The 14,794-nt window shown below is 41.5% G+C and overlaps 1 protein-coding gene across 1 annotated transcript in view; it reads left to right on the top strand.

Moving 5' to 3' along the window:
* Window positions 1-13,768, top strand: part of rapgefl1 (Rap guanine nucleotide exchange factor (GEF)-like 1) — a 33,011-nt gene extending 19,243 nt beyond the window's left edge. The window contains 12 exon segments of the mRNA XM_051073920.1: window positions 467-564; window positions 1,099-1,211; window positions 2,020-2,187; window positions 2,368-2,465; window positions 2,553-2,675; window positions 2,774-2,952; window positions 3,053-3,143; window positions 3,289-3,339; window positions 3,428-3,515; window positions 5,010-5,074; window positions 5,408-5,462; window positions 6,077-13,768. Coding sequence (XP_050929877.1) covers window positions 467-564; window positions 1,099-1,211; window positions 2,020-2,187; window positions 2,368-2,465; window positions 2,553-2,675; window positions 2,774-2,952; window positions 3,053-3,143; window positions 3,289-3,339; window positions 3,428-3,515; window positions 5,010-5,074; window positions 5,408-5,462; window positions 6,077-6,201 — 1,254 coding nt within the window. The 3' untranslated portion in view covers window positions 6,202-13,768.
* Window positions 13,769-14,794: the final 1,026 nt, after the last annotated feature.

Below are 14,794 nucleotides of genomic sequence, written 5' to 3'. Positions count from 1 at the left end.
TACATCGCCACCTGTTGGTTGTACAGGTGCATGTATGAGTGAACGAAGGTCCAATCCCAAACCAGCCTCCACCCACCACCACTTCACCACCAAGTGTCACTCCTAACGAAGGCCGAGGGTATAAATGGAAAGACCAGATTACAGGGACGTCCTCGCCGCTCTACCTGAATGAGGAAGCAGCTGTCACCGTGGCAACGGACGGACAGTGGCATTTCTCTTTTTAGAAAGTCCGGTTCAGGACTAAAAACCTCAGCTCACACACACACACACACTGTAATAATAATGACACACACAGGTGATAACACTTATTCAGGGTGGAACCTGTTGTTCTTGGCTCCTGGTTTCCAACAGAACTGACTCAGCTCTGGAAACTTTCACAGTCGCACACATTTCTCATCTTCTGTATTTACCTTAGTGTGAAAAACACAACGTTGTGTGTGTTTTTATTGTGTGTTTGTGTGTGTAGGAGCTGTACCTGTGTGCGGTCCAGGAGCTGAGTCGGTATCCTGAGCTGGTGGAGGACGTCCTCAAACTGCAGAGATGGACCGAGATCTTACACTGCCCGTAAGACCAACACACACAGTCACACACAGTCAGTACACACAGGAATACAGTAAATCAGTAAATCCCCCACTGCTGATGGTTGAAGCTTTTACGTGTCTTAAAAAAGTGAAAAAATCCCATTGGGTTTTTGTGTGGCGTCAACATAAAGACGTGAAAGGCCCACGTGTAGCCACAGTTTGGTTCAGTTTGTCCGATCTGGGCTACTGTAGAAACATGGTGGACTCGAATGAAAACAGATGATATTACATTTCTGCCAATAGATTCCTGGAAATGTTCCACACTGGACCTTTGAATTACACAATAACAACAATACATTTACCACATGTTTGTCATGTTTTATTATATTTTATTGTATAATTTTCTTGCTAATACGAGATCATCTGTTTTAATTCTTTGACTGTGTGTGTCTGTGTTACTGTGTGTGTACTGTGTGTGTCTGTGTTACTGTGTGTGTGTGTGTGTCTGTGTTACTGTGTGTGTGTGTGTGTGTCTGTGTTACTGTGTGTGTCTGTGTGTGTCTGTGTGTGTTATCAGCTCTGATGAGGAGAAGGAGAGCAGGAAGAAGCAGGTCCGTCCTCTGTTCAGACACTTCAGACGTATTGACGCCTGCCTGCAGCCCAGAGAGGCCTTCAGAGGCTCCGACGAGAGTACGACACACACACACACACACACACACACACACACACACGTGCATGGACAGAAATATAAAAGCTGCAGTTCACTGTCTAATCTGTAAACACATACACACAGTTGAAATGCAAACACACCTGCAGTCTGTGGTCGGGATATACAAATCACAAACTGCCTGACACACCCAGACACACACACACACACACACACACACACACACACACGTGTACGCACATTAGTCTTGCTATAGTTGTGAGGACTTCCAGAGGACATAATGACCTGATCCTGACTCTGACCTGAACCCTCATGCAGCCCAGTGAGGGAGTGTGTTTTCAGGTGTGTTAGTATGGACAGAGATCATTTCTGATAACGGAGCTAAAACACTGGACATCACACTGGACACTGACATCTTGACCTTCACACAAGCTAACGCGGTAGCAGCAAATATTATATTTCAAATCAAATAAAATCCAATTATCTTCCAAACTGAAATAAATGATGCAGTAAATTAACCAGCTGCCTGAGATCAGATCTAAACGGTTTCTTTCTCGTCTTTTGATGGAGCTAGGCTAACAGTTTCCCTCTGCTTTAGGTCTTTGTGCTAAGCCATGCTAACACGTCTGGACCATCTCTGCAGTGGAGATGAAACTGGCGTCCGTCTTCTTGCCAACAAAAAATGTTGGACTGTTCCTTTCAGATGCAGTACCATAAATGGTCACTAGATGGTGTCAAAACTTTCCCGATATAAAATTTTGTGTAAAAAGTTTCGTCCTTTTTCTCTTTGTTTTTGGACAAACCGTCATCTGTCCGTCTCTGTGTGGTCAGTCTTCTGCAGGGTCTACACTCCGGATCATTCCTACGTCACCATCAGGAGTCGTCTGTCCTGTCGGGTCGGAGAGATTCTGGCTCTGGTCAGAGAGAAACTCCAGTACAGCGAAGATCAACCGGTCCTGCCTGGAAACCTCATCCTGGTGGCCGTCACGTCAGCCGGAGGTCAGGAGACAAAAACCACATCAACACGATCATTAGTTTGAGTCTTTGTGGTCGTTTTCTCTTCGTTCTGTTTGATCTGCTTTTATATTGAAACTCTTATTGTGGTAGTTTGTCTCTAGAAACCAGATGAAGTGTGCGTTTAGTCTTTTATTTAACTGTTATTAACGTCTCTGTGTTCAGAGAAAGCAGTGTTTCGTCCCAGTGATGAAGCTGTGTTCACCACGCTGGGGGTCAACACTCACCTGTTCGCCTGTGAACCTTCTGAACTCGACTCACTGGTGAGGAACTGAACGGTTTCACTGATCATTACCTGATGAAGGGAGCGGGTTCTGTTTGTTATAATGTGACGATGTTTTTATCCTCAGCTTCCTCTTCCTGAGGAGATCCACTGGACTCCAGGTGACAGTAAACTCCACGACATGTCAGCGGAGGAAGTGGCCAATCAGCTGGTGGTGTTTGACTGGGAGCTGTTCAGCTGCGTCCACGAGGTCAGAGGTCACAGAGATCCAACACGCTGCTCCACAACCAGCGCACTCAGATCTGACAGATCTGTATCTTCCTTCTTCTTCGTTGGTGTCTCCTGCAGGTGGAGTTTGTGTGTTACGTGTTTCACGGAGAGCAGTCGCGCTGGCGCCCCCTCAACCTGGAGCTGGTACTGCAGCGCTGCAGCGAGGTGCAGCACTGGGTCGCCACCGAGATCCTGCAGTGTCAGTCGCTGCCGAAGAGGGTCCAGCTGCTCCGCAAGTTCATCAAGATCGCAGCTCTGTGAGTCCATGTCCTGACCCGGGTCAGGGTCAGACCTGCAGAAGGATCAGGCCAGAAATGTCCCAGGTTCCCGGTGTGAACAGGTGTTTGTGTGTTTCAGGTGTAAGCAGCAGCAGGACCTGCTGTCGTTCCTCGCTGTGGTTCTGGGTCTGGATAATCCGGCTGTCAGCAGACTACGACTCACCTGGGAGGTACAGGACTCACCTGACGCTGCTCTGCTGCACCTTCACACACATTCAGATAACCAGTAGATAAGGTTCAGTTCACTGCAACCCATCTGTGTGTGTGTGTGTGTGTGTGTGTGTGTGTGTGCGTGTGCGTGCGCGTTGTGTTCAGGGACTCCCGGGGAAGTTCAGGAAGCAGTTCCAGCAGTTTGAGAGCATCGCGGTGAGTCACAGTCTCAGGATCATGTTTTACTTTTGATCTGCTGCTAACTCATCACTTGTTTCACATTGGGATTTTTCTGGTCTTACAGGATCCCTCCAGGAACCACAAGTCCTACAGAGACCTGATCACCAGCCTGAGACCTCCACTAATCCCCTTCACACCTCTGCTGCTTAAAGGTACTCACACAGGAACTGTAGGAGAGTCAGCGACAAATATCACATTATATACATCATATTTTTCAATAGTCTCCATTTAAAGCAGCCGAATTATTTATTATCAGCTCCTGTTGTCAGTGTGTCGTGGATGTTCAGACACCTCTGTCTGTTTCACTGTGATACTGAGGGAAACTTAAAAACAGAAGGATTCTGAATGAAGTTCTGCAGCGTCTTTTCTCTCTGGTTTCCAAGTGGGTTTCTGGAGGTTTACTGTGGTTGGACATCAGAGATAATGATCTCCTCAGGAGGAGGGAGTCGCTCTGAATCTATGAATATAAGTTTCATGTCAGTGAGTTCAGGTCTGACTCTGCAGGAGGAGGAGGATGTTTGACACAGAGAGCAGCAGTCGGACTCCTGAGGACTTTTACTCATTTCTAACGTTCAGGAGACAGTTGAGTTTCTCAAGAAGCAGAGTTTTCTGTAATGTTTTCCTCTGACAGTCACATGACCTCGTGTGGTTTTCAAACCGTCCCTGACAGTCACATGAACCCGAGCGAGGGACTGAACCTCGTCAGTGCTGATGAACTGATCCTGGTTCTAAACCTGCACTTATTGATCCTCTGAGACTCTGATCGCCTCCAGCTGCCGAGCAGATGTGAAGCTGCTGCTGACAAGTTAGCTCCTCCTCGCTAATTAACACTCCTGGCTAATCAGCTCCATGTTAGCGTCAACCTGACACACACACACACACACACACACCACACACACACACACACACACAGGTTCAGTCACTTCAAAGACTCCTCTTCATCGTTGGTTTTATTTTCCTCTTCGCTCCAGTTTTTTCTTTTCATCTCGTCTTCAGTCGCACTCATCTAACCCAGCAGGTGTCCACACACACACACACACACACACACACACACACACAGGATAAGAGGCGTACAGAGTGTGTACAGTAATCTCATTTAAAGTCTTTTGAAACTGAACGAGTGAAAGCAGAAGAAAGACGTGTGTGTGTGTGTGTGTGTGTGTGTGTGTGCAGCCTTAAGCTCTCTGTCTCCATGGTAACATAACCAAAGAAAGAGGGAGGGATGGATGGAAGAATGAAGCGAGAGAAAGAGAAAGAATAAAAGCTGCAAACAGAAGAAAAACTTGTGTTTGAATCATTTTCAGAGTCTCATTCATTGGTTCATGGTTTGTGCAAATCTGTACTATTATTATTATTATTTCATCACACTGTATTTATCTGATGTGTGAAGATCATAACAGGAGAATTAAAGAAGCTAAAACGTGCAAACGAACGAGCTGATGTTGAAACCTGCTTAAAATGAGGAGGTTACACTGAGCTGACAGGAACAAACATGCAGCAGCTTCAGAAAACATCTTCATCAGTTGTGTTTCCTTAAGTTCCAACTACAACATTAAAGTCGTATTTCATAACATCGTTCTGAACTTTGACTCCTGATAAACCCTGATGAATCCTGTGTTGATGAACTGATGTGTTTCCTCTGGCAGATCTGACGTTTCTCCACGAGAGCTGTAAGACGTTTCATGGCGAACTCGTCAACTTTGAGAAGATGGTGAGTGAAGTCACGTCCATTCAAAAATGTTCCTAAAATGTAAAAGAAGAACCAGTGAAAAGCCGCTCGTCACAGAGAGAGGGGATGTGTCGCACGTTTACATATTTATATGAAGTGAGTAAATAAATCTTTATGTCTCCATCCCGGTGACAACTGTGACTGGATTCATGAATGCGATATCTCAGTAACACCATGAAGGAATCGTCAGAGTAGGTTTGTTTCTTAAACAGGAAATAAAACTGGAACAAGACATTAAAAACTCATCACTTCTTCTCTTGTCACCTTTTCTTTCTCCTCCTCTTTTTCCTTCCTCCCTCTCTCCTTCTTCTGCAGCATAAAGTGGCAGAGATGGTGAGGATCATCAGACGATACAGGAGCACTCAGCTAGGTAACAGACACATATACACACTGTGTCAGCACAGTTCATTATAACATGTGATGGTTTTACCTGTTGTGTCGACACGCTGCTGCTGTGTGACCTTTGACCTTGCTCTACAGACATAATGTTCATGTAGAAACTGTCAGAACTCAGAGAGACGTCCTGTCCACTTCAGCTCCTGTTGTTTCATCAGTCCAGTTTTGTATTCACAGCTGCTTTTCCACAGTTTATTATAAACATTGCACACGGCCAAAAGTTAAAATACCAAAGCTTTAAAAGTGCAGTAAAACCCTGGTCTGTAAAGTGTCTCCAGTTGTGAACTGTGTGCGGTTTAAAAATGGATTCTGGTCCAGATGTCCTGCAGCTGTTTCCCAGATGATCAGAGTCGTCTTCCTAATGAATTAAAGAGATTAAAAAAGACAAAGGCTGCAGCTGAAACCTGGATGGAAAACATCCTGAGGTGAAGGAAAGACAAAGTTAAAATCATCAGAGAGCTTCAAATTATATCGAGCTTTGTCTCCATCTGGTGGTGACAGTGTGAAACTGCACCTCTGTTTTCTAATTTCATTCCTCTTCCTAACATCACTGTTTTTTGTTTGTCTGTCTGTTTTGTTTTCTGGCAGCCATGGATACAGAGACGTCCCCCTCCCACCTGCAGACGAAGGCCTACGTCCGCCAGTTACAGGTGATCGACAACCAGAATCTGCTGTTCGACATGTCCTGTAAACTAGAGCCTAAAGACACATAAAGAGGTGGACAGAGGGAAACAACAGAGAAGAAAGAAAGAGGTTTGGGATGAAGAGGAAGAGGAGGACGACAATGTTCAGATGCTTTTCTTAAGGAAGTTTGTGTCCAGAAACAATAAAGCAAAGAAACAAAGGATGAAAGGATGTTCAGGTAGAAGGAGAGAGGAGAGAAGAGAGGGAAGGAGCTGGGTCTGGAAAAATCTTCAAAATCTTCTCCTCCTCTTCATCCTCAAATAGATAAAAGAAAAATTTATCCTCCCTCCATGATTCTGACTGTCTGCCTAGATTCCCTTCATTTTCTCCATTTCCTCCCTTTGCAGCTTCCTCCTCCTCCTCTTCCTTCCTCATCCCTCCATCAGCAGCTGTCCAGTCCAAACACTGCCAGCAGCCAAAAACTTGTCACGTGAAAACACACGGAGACGTTTTCAGTTCACAATCCAGTCAGAGTTCGCAGTTAAACCTCGACAGATCGTCTTCAGTCTGTGACGGACGTTTTATCCCAAAGGCCTGGCGTTCATCAACGTGGAACTCTCTTGAAATGTTCGTAAATGTCTGCTTTGAGCGTTCAGGAACCTACAGCGAGGAAAAGGTCCAAGATCTGTTCATGACATCCTAAGGGCATCAAAAAAAGGTCCAGTTTGAGACACATTGCTCCTCTGAAATCTCAGCTTTGTTGTGTCTGAGTGAAATAAACCAGGTCAGAGGTGAAACAGGACATCAGTGAGGAAGAGGAAATGAATCTTCGAGAAGCTGTTGGACGTCCAAGAACTCTGGACTCTTCTTTGACCCAACGGTTACACCTGTTTTTGTCATTTTCTGCACTTTCCCGCCCTCTTTTCCCTCTTCCTGTGGCGGCTGACCAATCAGACTAGAGACAATCTGACCACCTGACTGACACCTGTTGACCTTTGACCTTTGACCTTTGACCTTTGATCTCCTCAAAACAGCTTCCACCTTGTCGTTTATGCTCCATCTTGTCTTCGGCCCAAAGACAAGACAACGTATACATTTTTTCCAGTGTTACTATTTAACACTAACACTAAATTTAACACTAACACACTTTAACACTAAAAGCGTTTAATCGATCAATTGAGAAAATAATCTGCAGATTAATCAATAATAAAAGTAATCATTAGTTGCTGTTGTTTTCAAGTTTCTCTAATGCCATTTATAGACTCTGTCAACACTAAAAGTGTTTATGAAGCCAAGTGTTTTTGGAGGAAATCGATTTCTCACAAATGGAAATCATGGATGTGTCAAAAGCCTCAGTGGGTTTCCACATTTTTGGGCCTATAGAGCAGAGCTAGATGAGTCATGAATCATCTGTGAAACAGTCAAAAATTACACTTTTCATCGATTGTCACATTGGGGAGCTCCAACAGACAAAAAGATGATGACAGTCAGAGGAAATTATTCAGACGATCCAACAGTCTGACAGCAGAGAATGAGAATGATCTGTTCTACGCATATGGTTTTATTTACGGTTTCTGTTTTACATGAGAAAAGGTTTAAAGAATCAGGACTTTCTCTTCGGACAAACAGTTTAGTCTAAAAGTGCTTCATATCTTCAAGTCTTTTTTCCAAAAGCAGCCGTTGCCTTATATTCAGGCCAATACAGTACTTCAGCCAGTAAGCATCTCTGTTTATCTACACAAAGAAGGGTGTTATGAGTAACAATAGGTTGCAGTTGCTCAACAACACATCATACTGGTTGATCAAATCCTGATGGGTTACAGGTTTGAAACTGAACTGGACGTGTTAAAATTATAGCCAAAAGCCGAGCAAGGACGAACAGAAGCTGTTAACATCTCTGAACAACAACATGCAGACGGAGAAAAATGTTCCAACCTGAGGATGTAAAAACGCCGGCAGACAAGTGATTCTTTTACTGATGAAATCTTTCAAAGACGAACACTGTGCAGCAGTCGGTTTGTTCACCAGGATCTTTTCTTAAAGAACATGCAGGAACAACCGGAAAAGAAATAAATCATGACACTAAACCAGTTTTCGTGCAGGTGGAGCCAGTCGAATTTTGATGACACCACTTTTTAAACTGTAACTTCTGAATATGAGTTTACACCTGAGACTCCTGCACTCAGAAATCTGTCGTCTGGATTTCATGACTGAATATATTTTTCCATCAAAGTACTGAACTCTTTTACATCAAATAAAGGACACAAAGGACCATGTGGTGGACCTGTAACTGAACTCACAGTTATAGTTGATTGTGTCCATGGTTTACATCAGTGGTAAGGGCTGTTTGGCTGACCTCTGACCTCTGATTAGTGGTTTGCATCAGCTGCCATATTTCAAACAGAGCAATCAAGAACTTGTTTCTTTATCTGAACGCCCCAGATTCCTCCAGGATTTAACCTAAAACAGTGATGGCGTATTCACTGACTGAGTGAGTGTCTGTGACGGACTTGTGGACATTTTGGGACTTAATCACACTGTGTAAGTGGAGGATGATCAAGATGTTGGACTTTCCTCGCTGGATGAGAGTGTGTAGATGCTGGTTTTCTACCGAACATAGTTTTAGTTTCAGTCTGAAGACGTGATCAGACTGTTTCAGTCTTTTCTGCTTTTTGTTTAAGGACTTTAATGATGAATATTATCATTAAATGTCTCTCATGGTGTTTTATGATCAGAATTCACATCGCATTCACTTTAAGGGACTATACCGCTGTTTTTGCATGTTTTACCCCGTTTACTACACATCATGAGCAATGCAGCTGTTTTCCAAACCACAAACAAAGTGTTTTACAATTTTGAACACTGGTTAGTTTCCTCCAGGCATCCATAGATGTTCATTTCTAGAAACATCAACTTGCATAGTTTGTAAACTTGCAGTCAGTCAGTTCATAATCACTTCTCTTTGCTCACAAACCTCAACATAATGAGAACAGGTGTAATATTTTAAAAAGTATGTTTTAGTATTTCGAGATAAAGCTGTAATCTTATAGGAAAAAGTTGCTTTGTTGGAAGTCTCTCATGTGACAGTTCCCTCTCACCTTCTGAGGTTATTCTTTTTCTCAACTTTGCTTCTGGGAGACTGGCAGGAAGTTCAGTGCCACAGAGGTGCAGCTGATTCCACCTTATTTATAGACTACTTGGAGAAATGTGCTGGCTCACACCAAACCTGTAAAGTTGTTTGAGGAGGTAAAAATATAGCATCAGTTTCTCAAAAACATAATCACATTGTGCATCAACAAATTGCTACAGACTGCTGCTTCCTTTAGAAAGAAAAATATCTGTGCACATTGAAAACTGGTTTTCTGAAAGATGTAAAAACTCTTTCTAAAATCTGAAACACTTCAGTCTGTTTTTGGGTAAACAATTGGTTATGATGTTTGTGAGCGTTGGAGAAAATGGGCAAAAACATGCAAAAAAAACCCACAGGTATAGTCCTTTAAGAAAGTGAGAGCGACCATAAGCTGATTGAACTGATGATCACATGATCCCAGTCAGCTGAGTTTACAGGACGACATCATACTGGAGAGATCAATACAAACATATAAGAGGCGACAGGAAAACTTTATTTTCTCAGCATTTGGGATCTCACTGCTGTCACATCTGAAGGACCAATCGGCTTTAAAGGACAGACCTGAACGGCCCCTACAGAGCTGCCCTCCCATTGGTTGGTTTGGTGGATTGGTGGGTGGAGGTCCGAGGCAATAACAGAGCGACAGGAAGTGAAGCTGGTTGGTCAACTTCTCGCATCAACGAAGCACTTTTGCCAAACCTCAGGGCTCAGAGACACAGAGAGGTTTTGTTTACTCTTTATTCTCAATTTTCAGTAGAGTTCAGTTAAGTTGAGTCCAGTTGTGTTTGCGATCAATTGGTTCTGTGTTTGTACAGCTGATCTCACTTCAGTCATATTTACTATAATAATAGAAATTTACAGAGTTGTTGTTTTACGTTGTGATCACCACCAGATCTGAGTCCAGTTTGGCCACACTGAAACTTTGTTTTAGTTTCTGAGCGATAGATCAATGATTCAGAGCCGTGTACGGTGTAAAAAAAAACCCAAAACAAAACAAAAAAAACCTCCGTCTGAAGTCATTGAGTCCTAAAGTTAAATCAAGTGTTTTCTAATGCACACCTGGTAGACAGAGGCAGAGTTTGAACTTTAAACATATAGCATGCGTCAAGGAACTTTTTATTTTAGAGATAGACTATTTTCCTAGTTTAAGAGAATAAGACTTTGAGACTCAACCCAAGACAAAATGATTATGATGGAGGTTTTTTTTGTTGTTGTGCATTGAAGAGTTTCAGTCCAATATGTTTTGTATATTGTACATTTTTAATTTTTTTAATTAATTTCTGCTGTAGCTGCTTCACAGCTCACAATCCTAGAGATTTTGGGAATAGATGTAATGGTTATAGAAAATAAAATTAATTTATAATTTAGAGGAAAAAAGTCATAGTTTATATGAAAAAAATTATTCAGAGCGAAATGTCTTCATTATATATAGTGACATGACTGTTTACATTAAGTTCCTGTAAGTTAAATATTTTATCCAGTATCTTTCTTTGCGGATGGATTGAAACTCTTCAGTGCATCAGGACGGTTCATGTGTTTGTAAAATTTATCTGAAAGTGTAAACGTGTGTTTGAAAGAATATGTCTGTGCTCAGCTCTGGTGGCTGGTGAGACTTTATCATCCTCCATCTGTACCATAACATCCTGTTTGTAAAAGCTCAGTGAGGCTGATCCCGTCCAGAAACAAGTCCAACTGCTCACACAGAGGAAAACTGTCCATCTCCATTGTATCTAGTTAACGTCTCTGGAGTCTGGGGGGTCAAGTATTCAGGCCAGAAAACTTAACCAAGCTTTTATGGTAATAATGGGTCTTTATGGAAGCCGTGTAACAAGTTTCAAACAGAAGATCCTTCTCTTTCACCTGTAACTAGTAATTTTACCAGAAAATATACCTGCTATAAAGGAGCAGTTCAACATTTTCCTTTGATTGATTTTGAATTAAAACCTCATATATATCCCAAATTCTCCTCACAGATCTTTTACAGTGACTCAGACTTTGAGGAGCATGATGTGTGAGCTGAAGTTGTCTGGTTCTGGACGGGACACAACCTGCAAAACTTCTCCAGTTTGACAAAACCTTACATCAAATATAGAGTTTTGAAACCTTTTTGTTCTCAGAACAGATTCCAAGAACTCCCAAGAAGATGAGTTTGAACTGTAAAGACCACTAGTTCGTGTTCAAACCCCCAATAATATGAGTTTGAACTTCTCAAAGCAGGAGTTCGAGTTCAAATTTGCAAGAATATGGAAGTCTGAGCTTTGTCAAAGATGAGTTTGAACTGGTATTCTTAAAGTGCAAGTTTTGCCATCGTTACATAGCCAACATTAGCATTAACCTCTAACCTCTTGTATTTTAAACTAAGCTCTCAGTAAGCAACCATCACCACCATCTGCTCCTGGCAAGAAACCATGTTGCAAAAAAATTACCAATTGTCCCTTTAAGAGTTTGAATTCCATTTGGGATTTCCAACAACACAAGCTCCACAAACCTCCAAGAACACAAGTTCAGGTTTTAACTCAACACAAGTTTATTCTCCCAAATCACACGTTTAAGTTTATATTTCAAGAATCGAATTCCATGAACACATTTGAACTCTCAAGAACTCCAGTTCAAATGTTCAGAAACTCAACTTCAAATCCCCAAACCACCAGTCAAAGAGACACCTGATTTAGTTTCCCATGTTCCTAGTTGAGAGTGACTCATTTGAAGAATAATGTGAATTCTGCTGTTCTTAGTCTGAGAACAAAAGGAGTTTTCATCGACTCTGTATTTGATATTAAAGGTCTTGTTGAGGCAGAGATGTTTGTCGCGGTTTGGTCGGGTACAAAACATGAAACCCAGCGAAGATGACATCATCACTAGTCTGCCAGTGGCTCTCTCAGGACCACTTCCTGGGTGTTGAGCGCTTTATTATGGATCCCACCATAATTCTGGGCAGAAACAGAAGTCCTAAACCTGAAGTGTCTCTAATCTGAACCCAAACAAAACCAGTCTCAACATTAAACTGCCCAAACCTCCAAGCTTTCCAGAACCGATCACAGCCCTGTACTTCTGCTGGGATCCATAATTTCGGAACGTGGGCGGCCTCTTGGGTCGAAGCTGCCCGCTGTGTCGCCTGTAAGAAAACACTGAAAAAATTAAAATGTGTATATTGCAACCCTGTAAATAGGCAAATACTAACGAAGACTCTATTTTATGTATGAGCTGAGAGAGAGAGTGACACAAACTCAAGGAGAAATATTTGATTTGGTGTTTTTTATTTGTAGAAGTAAGAACGTGTACAGTGACAACAGACAAAGACAGAAATAATGATGAATATATGAGTTTATGAATTGTACAGTTAAATTTCTTCAGTTGGATTGTTCTCTTGTTTTCTATCTAAAGCTTGGGATTGTTTCTGTTTGTTTTGTTTTTTTTTGTACAGAAGTGGTTGTTTACATCGATACGAGTCCTTATTTCTGTGAACGTCAGACAGTTGATGTGATTGGAGCAGAGGTCTGGCATGGAGCGCGGCCTGGAAGGTTGGTGTTGTATTACAAAATATTCTGGACAAACACAACAAAAACAAAACTTCAGGAACTAGTACAGAGTATTGTAACATATGATGGAGTATTATAGCAACTGTTGTGGGAAAATAAAATCTTGAAATTTTGACAATAAAGTCGAAATTATTTTTCAAAAATAAAGTAATATTTGAGAAATATGTCATAATACTATGATGTAAATCTGTGTGTTTTAGAATAATGTTACAATTGTGCAAAAAAAGTTAATATTTCAAGAATAATTTTACAAAAGACAAGTCATAGTGTTGAGAGATTAAATTGTCATTGTCACAAAACAGTTCAAATATTTCATTTTAAAGTTAAGTTGTAATTTGAGAAAAACTAAAAATATTTCAAGAATTGTTTAAACTTTTCATACAAATTTACAAAATACTAATAAGTATAAGGGATTCATTAAGAAAGGTTGTAATTATAGCAAGAAAAAGGAGATAAAGTTGTAATTTTACATTAAACAAGTTTTAGTACTAAATAATTACAGTGCAAGCAATATTTTGTTCTGCATAATATTGCAACTTTTCTGGTCCAATTTACTGTCATAAAATTAAAATTATTTTTTCAGATTTATTTTTTCCTTAACAGCTGGTCTGATAATCTGCGTAGTAATGCACTTTAACATGCATGTCTGGTAGAAATGTTCTCCTTAAAATTTGTTTTGGAAATCCACCGAGATAGGTGACAAATCTCTATCACTGACCAACGAAGTGATTTGAATGGAAAAAAGTACAAACAAATTTATCTAAAAAATGTTAAAAAAGGAAAGACAGGGAGAATCAAGTTACTGGAAAGTTATTGACTATACTGAATCTAACTGAGGTTGAAGTGTTCATTCGTGGGAAGTTTGTGAACTGAAGTCCAGCTAAAATGATTGAAAGAACTGGTTCTGAGTCTGGGCCCATCTCCAGCAGACCTCTGCTCCCTCTGCTGTCACACTACAGACACTGAAATAAAACCTCTGGACAACAACACCGCTGCCCCGCACTCATTTTCTGTTTGTGTGTGTTTGAGTTTTATCTCGCGCTCAAGCCTTCCCACACTCAGCGCTGTGGTGTTTCCAAAGATAAGAGATAAAACAAGTATTCAGATCCTTTTAAGTGGTGATACTGCAGTGTAAAAACACTCCAGTATGAGGAATATGTCCTGTAGCAGAGAGGGGGGACATCCATCGGTTGTAGTGGGCTCAGGAGGCAGAGTGGGTCGTACACTAATCGGAGGGTCAGTGGTTCGATCCCCAGCTTCTCCAGTCTGCATGCCGAAGTATCCCTGGGCAAGATACTGAACCCCAAATGTCCTATATATAGACCAAGTGCTGCATGAATGGGTGAATGTGACCAGTAGAGTAAAGCTCTGAGTGGACAATATGACTAGAAAAGTGCTATATAAATAATTTCATTGGTATCTGATTGGTAGTTAAGAGCAGTTTTAATGGGGAAAATTATGAAACCATAAAATAAATTGTGTTGCATTGGACCTGGGGACTAAAGCACAGCCAGACCTTACTGATAGACCAGAAGAAAATTATGCTGCATTCCATTTACATCTGATGTTGGAGGTCAGAAATTGTGACTTCCAAATACAACTGGCACACACCATTATACCCGATCCAGAGAATAGGTGGCCGGAACAGGTGTAAACAGAGAAAGAAAGCAAACATCAGCGGTGGCATGATGATCTGTCAGAGAAGCACGGATTTAGATATTAAGCATGTTAAACACTGCATTTTGTGAATCTGTCGTCCAGTTGGCTACAGAGTGTTTGCACAACATTGTTTTGGTGGCTCTCACTGTTGCTCACTGACGGTAAAAGCTCCAAGTGTCAGTTCAGAGGGAAGGATTACTTATTATATGGAAAGTTTTGCTCTTTACCTTCATTTCATAGTTCTCACTCGGTTGCATCTGAAGCTTCCCCATAATTTTACAGCTATATTTACTATTCTCTGCAACTTACAGTTACTCAGATTTCTACAGAAAAGGTTGAAAATAAAACCGTTGA

Source organism: Lates calcarifer, linkage group LG11, assembly GCF_001640805.2.
Source record: "Lates calcarifer isolate ASB-BC8 linkage group LG11, TLL_Latcal_v3, whole genome shotgun sequence".
Lineage (NCBI taxonomy): Eukaryota > Metazoa > Chordata > Actinopteri > Centropomidae > Lates > Lates calcarifer.
The sequence above is the reverse complement of the archived record's forward strand: the minus strand, read 5'-3'. Positions and strand labels throughout refer to the sequence as shown.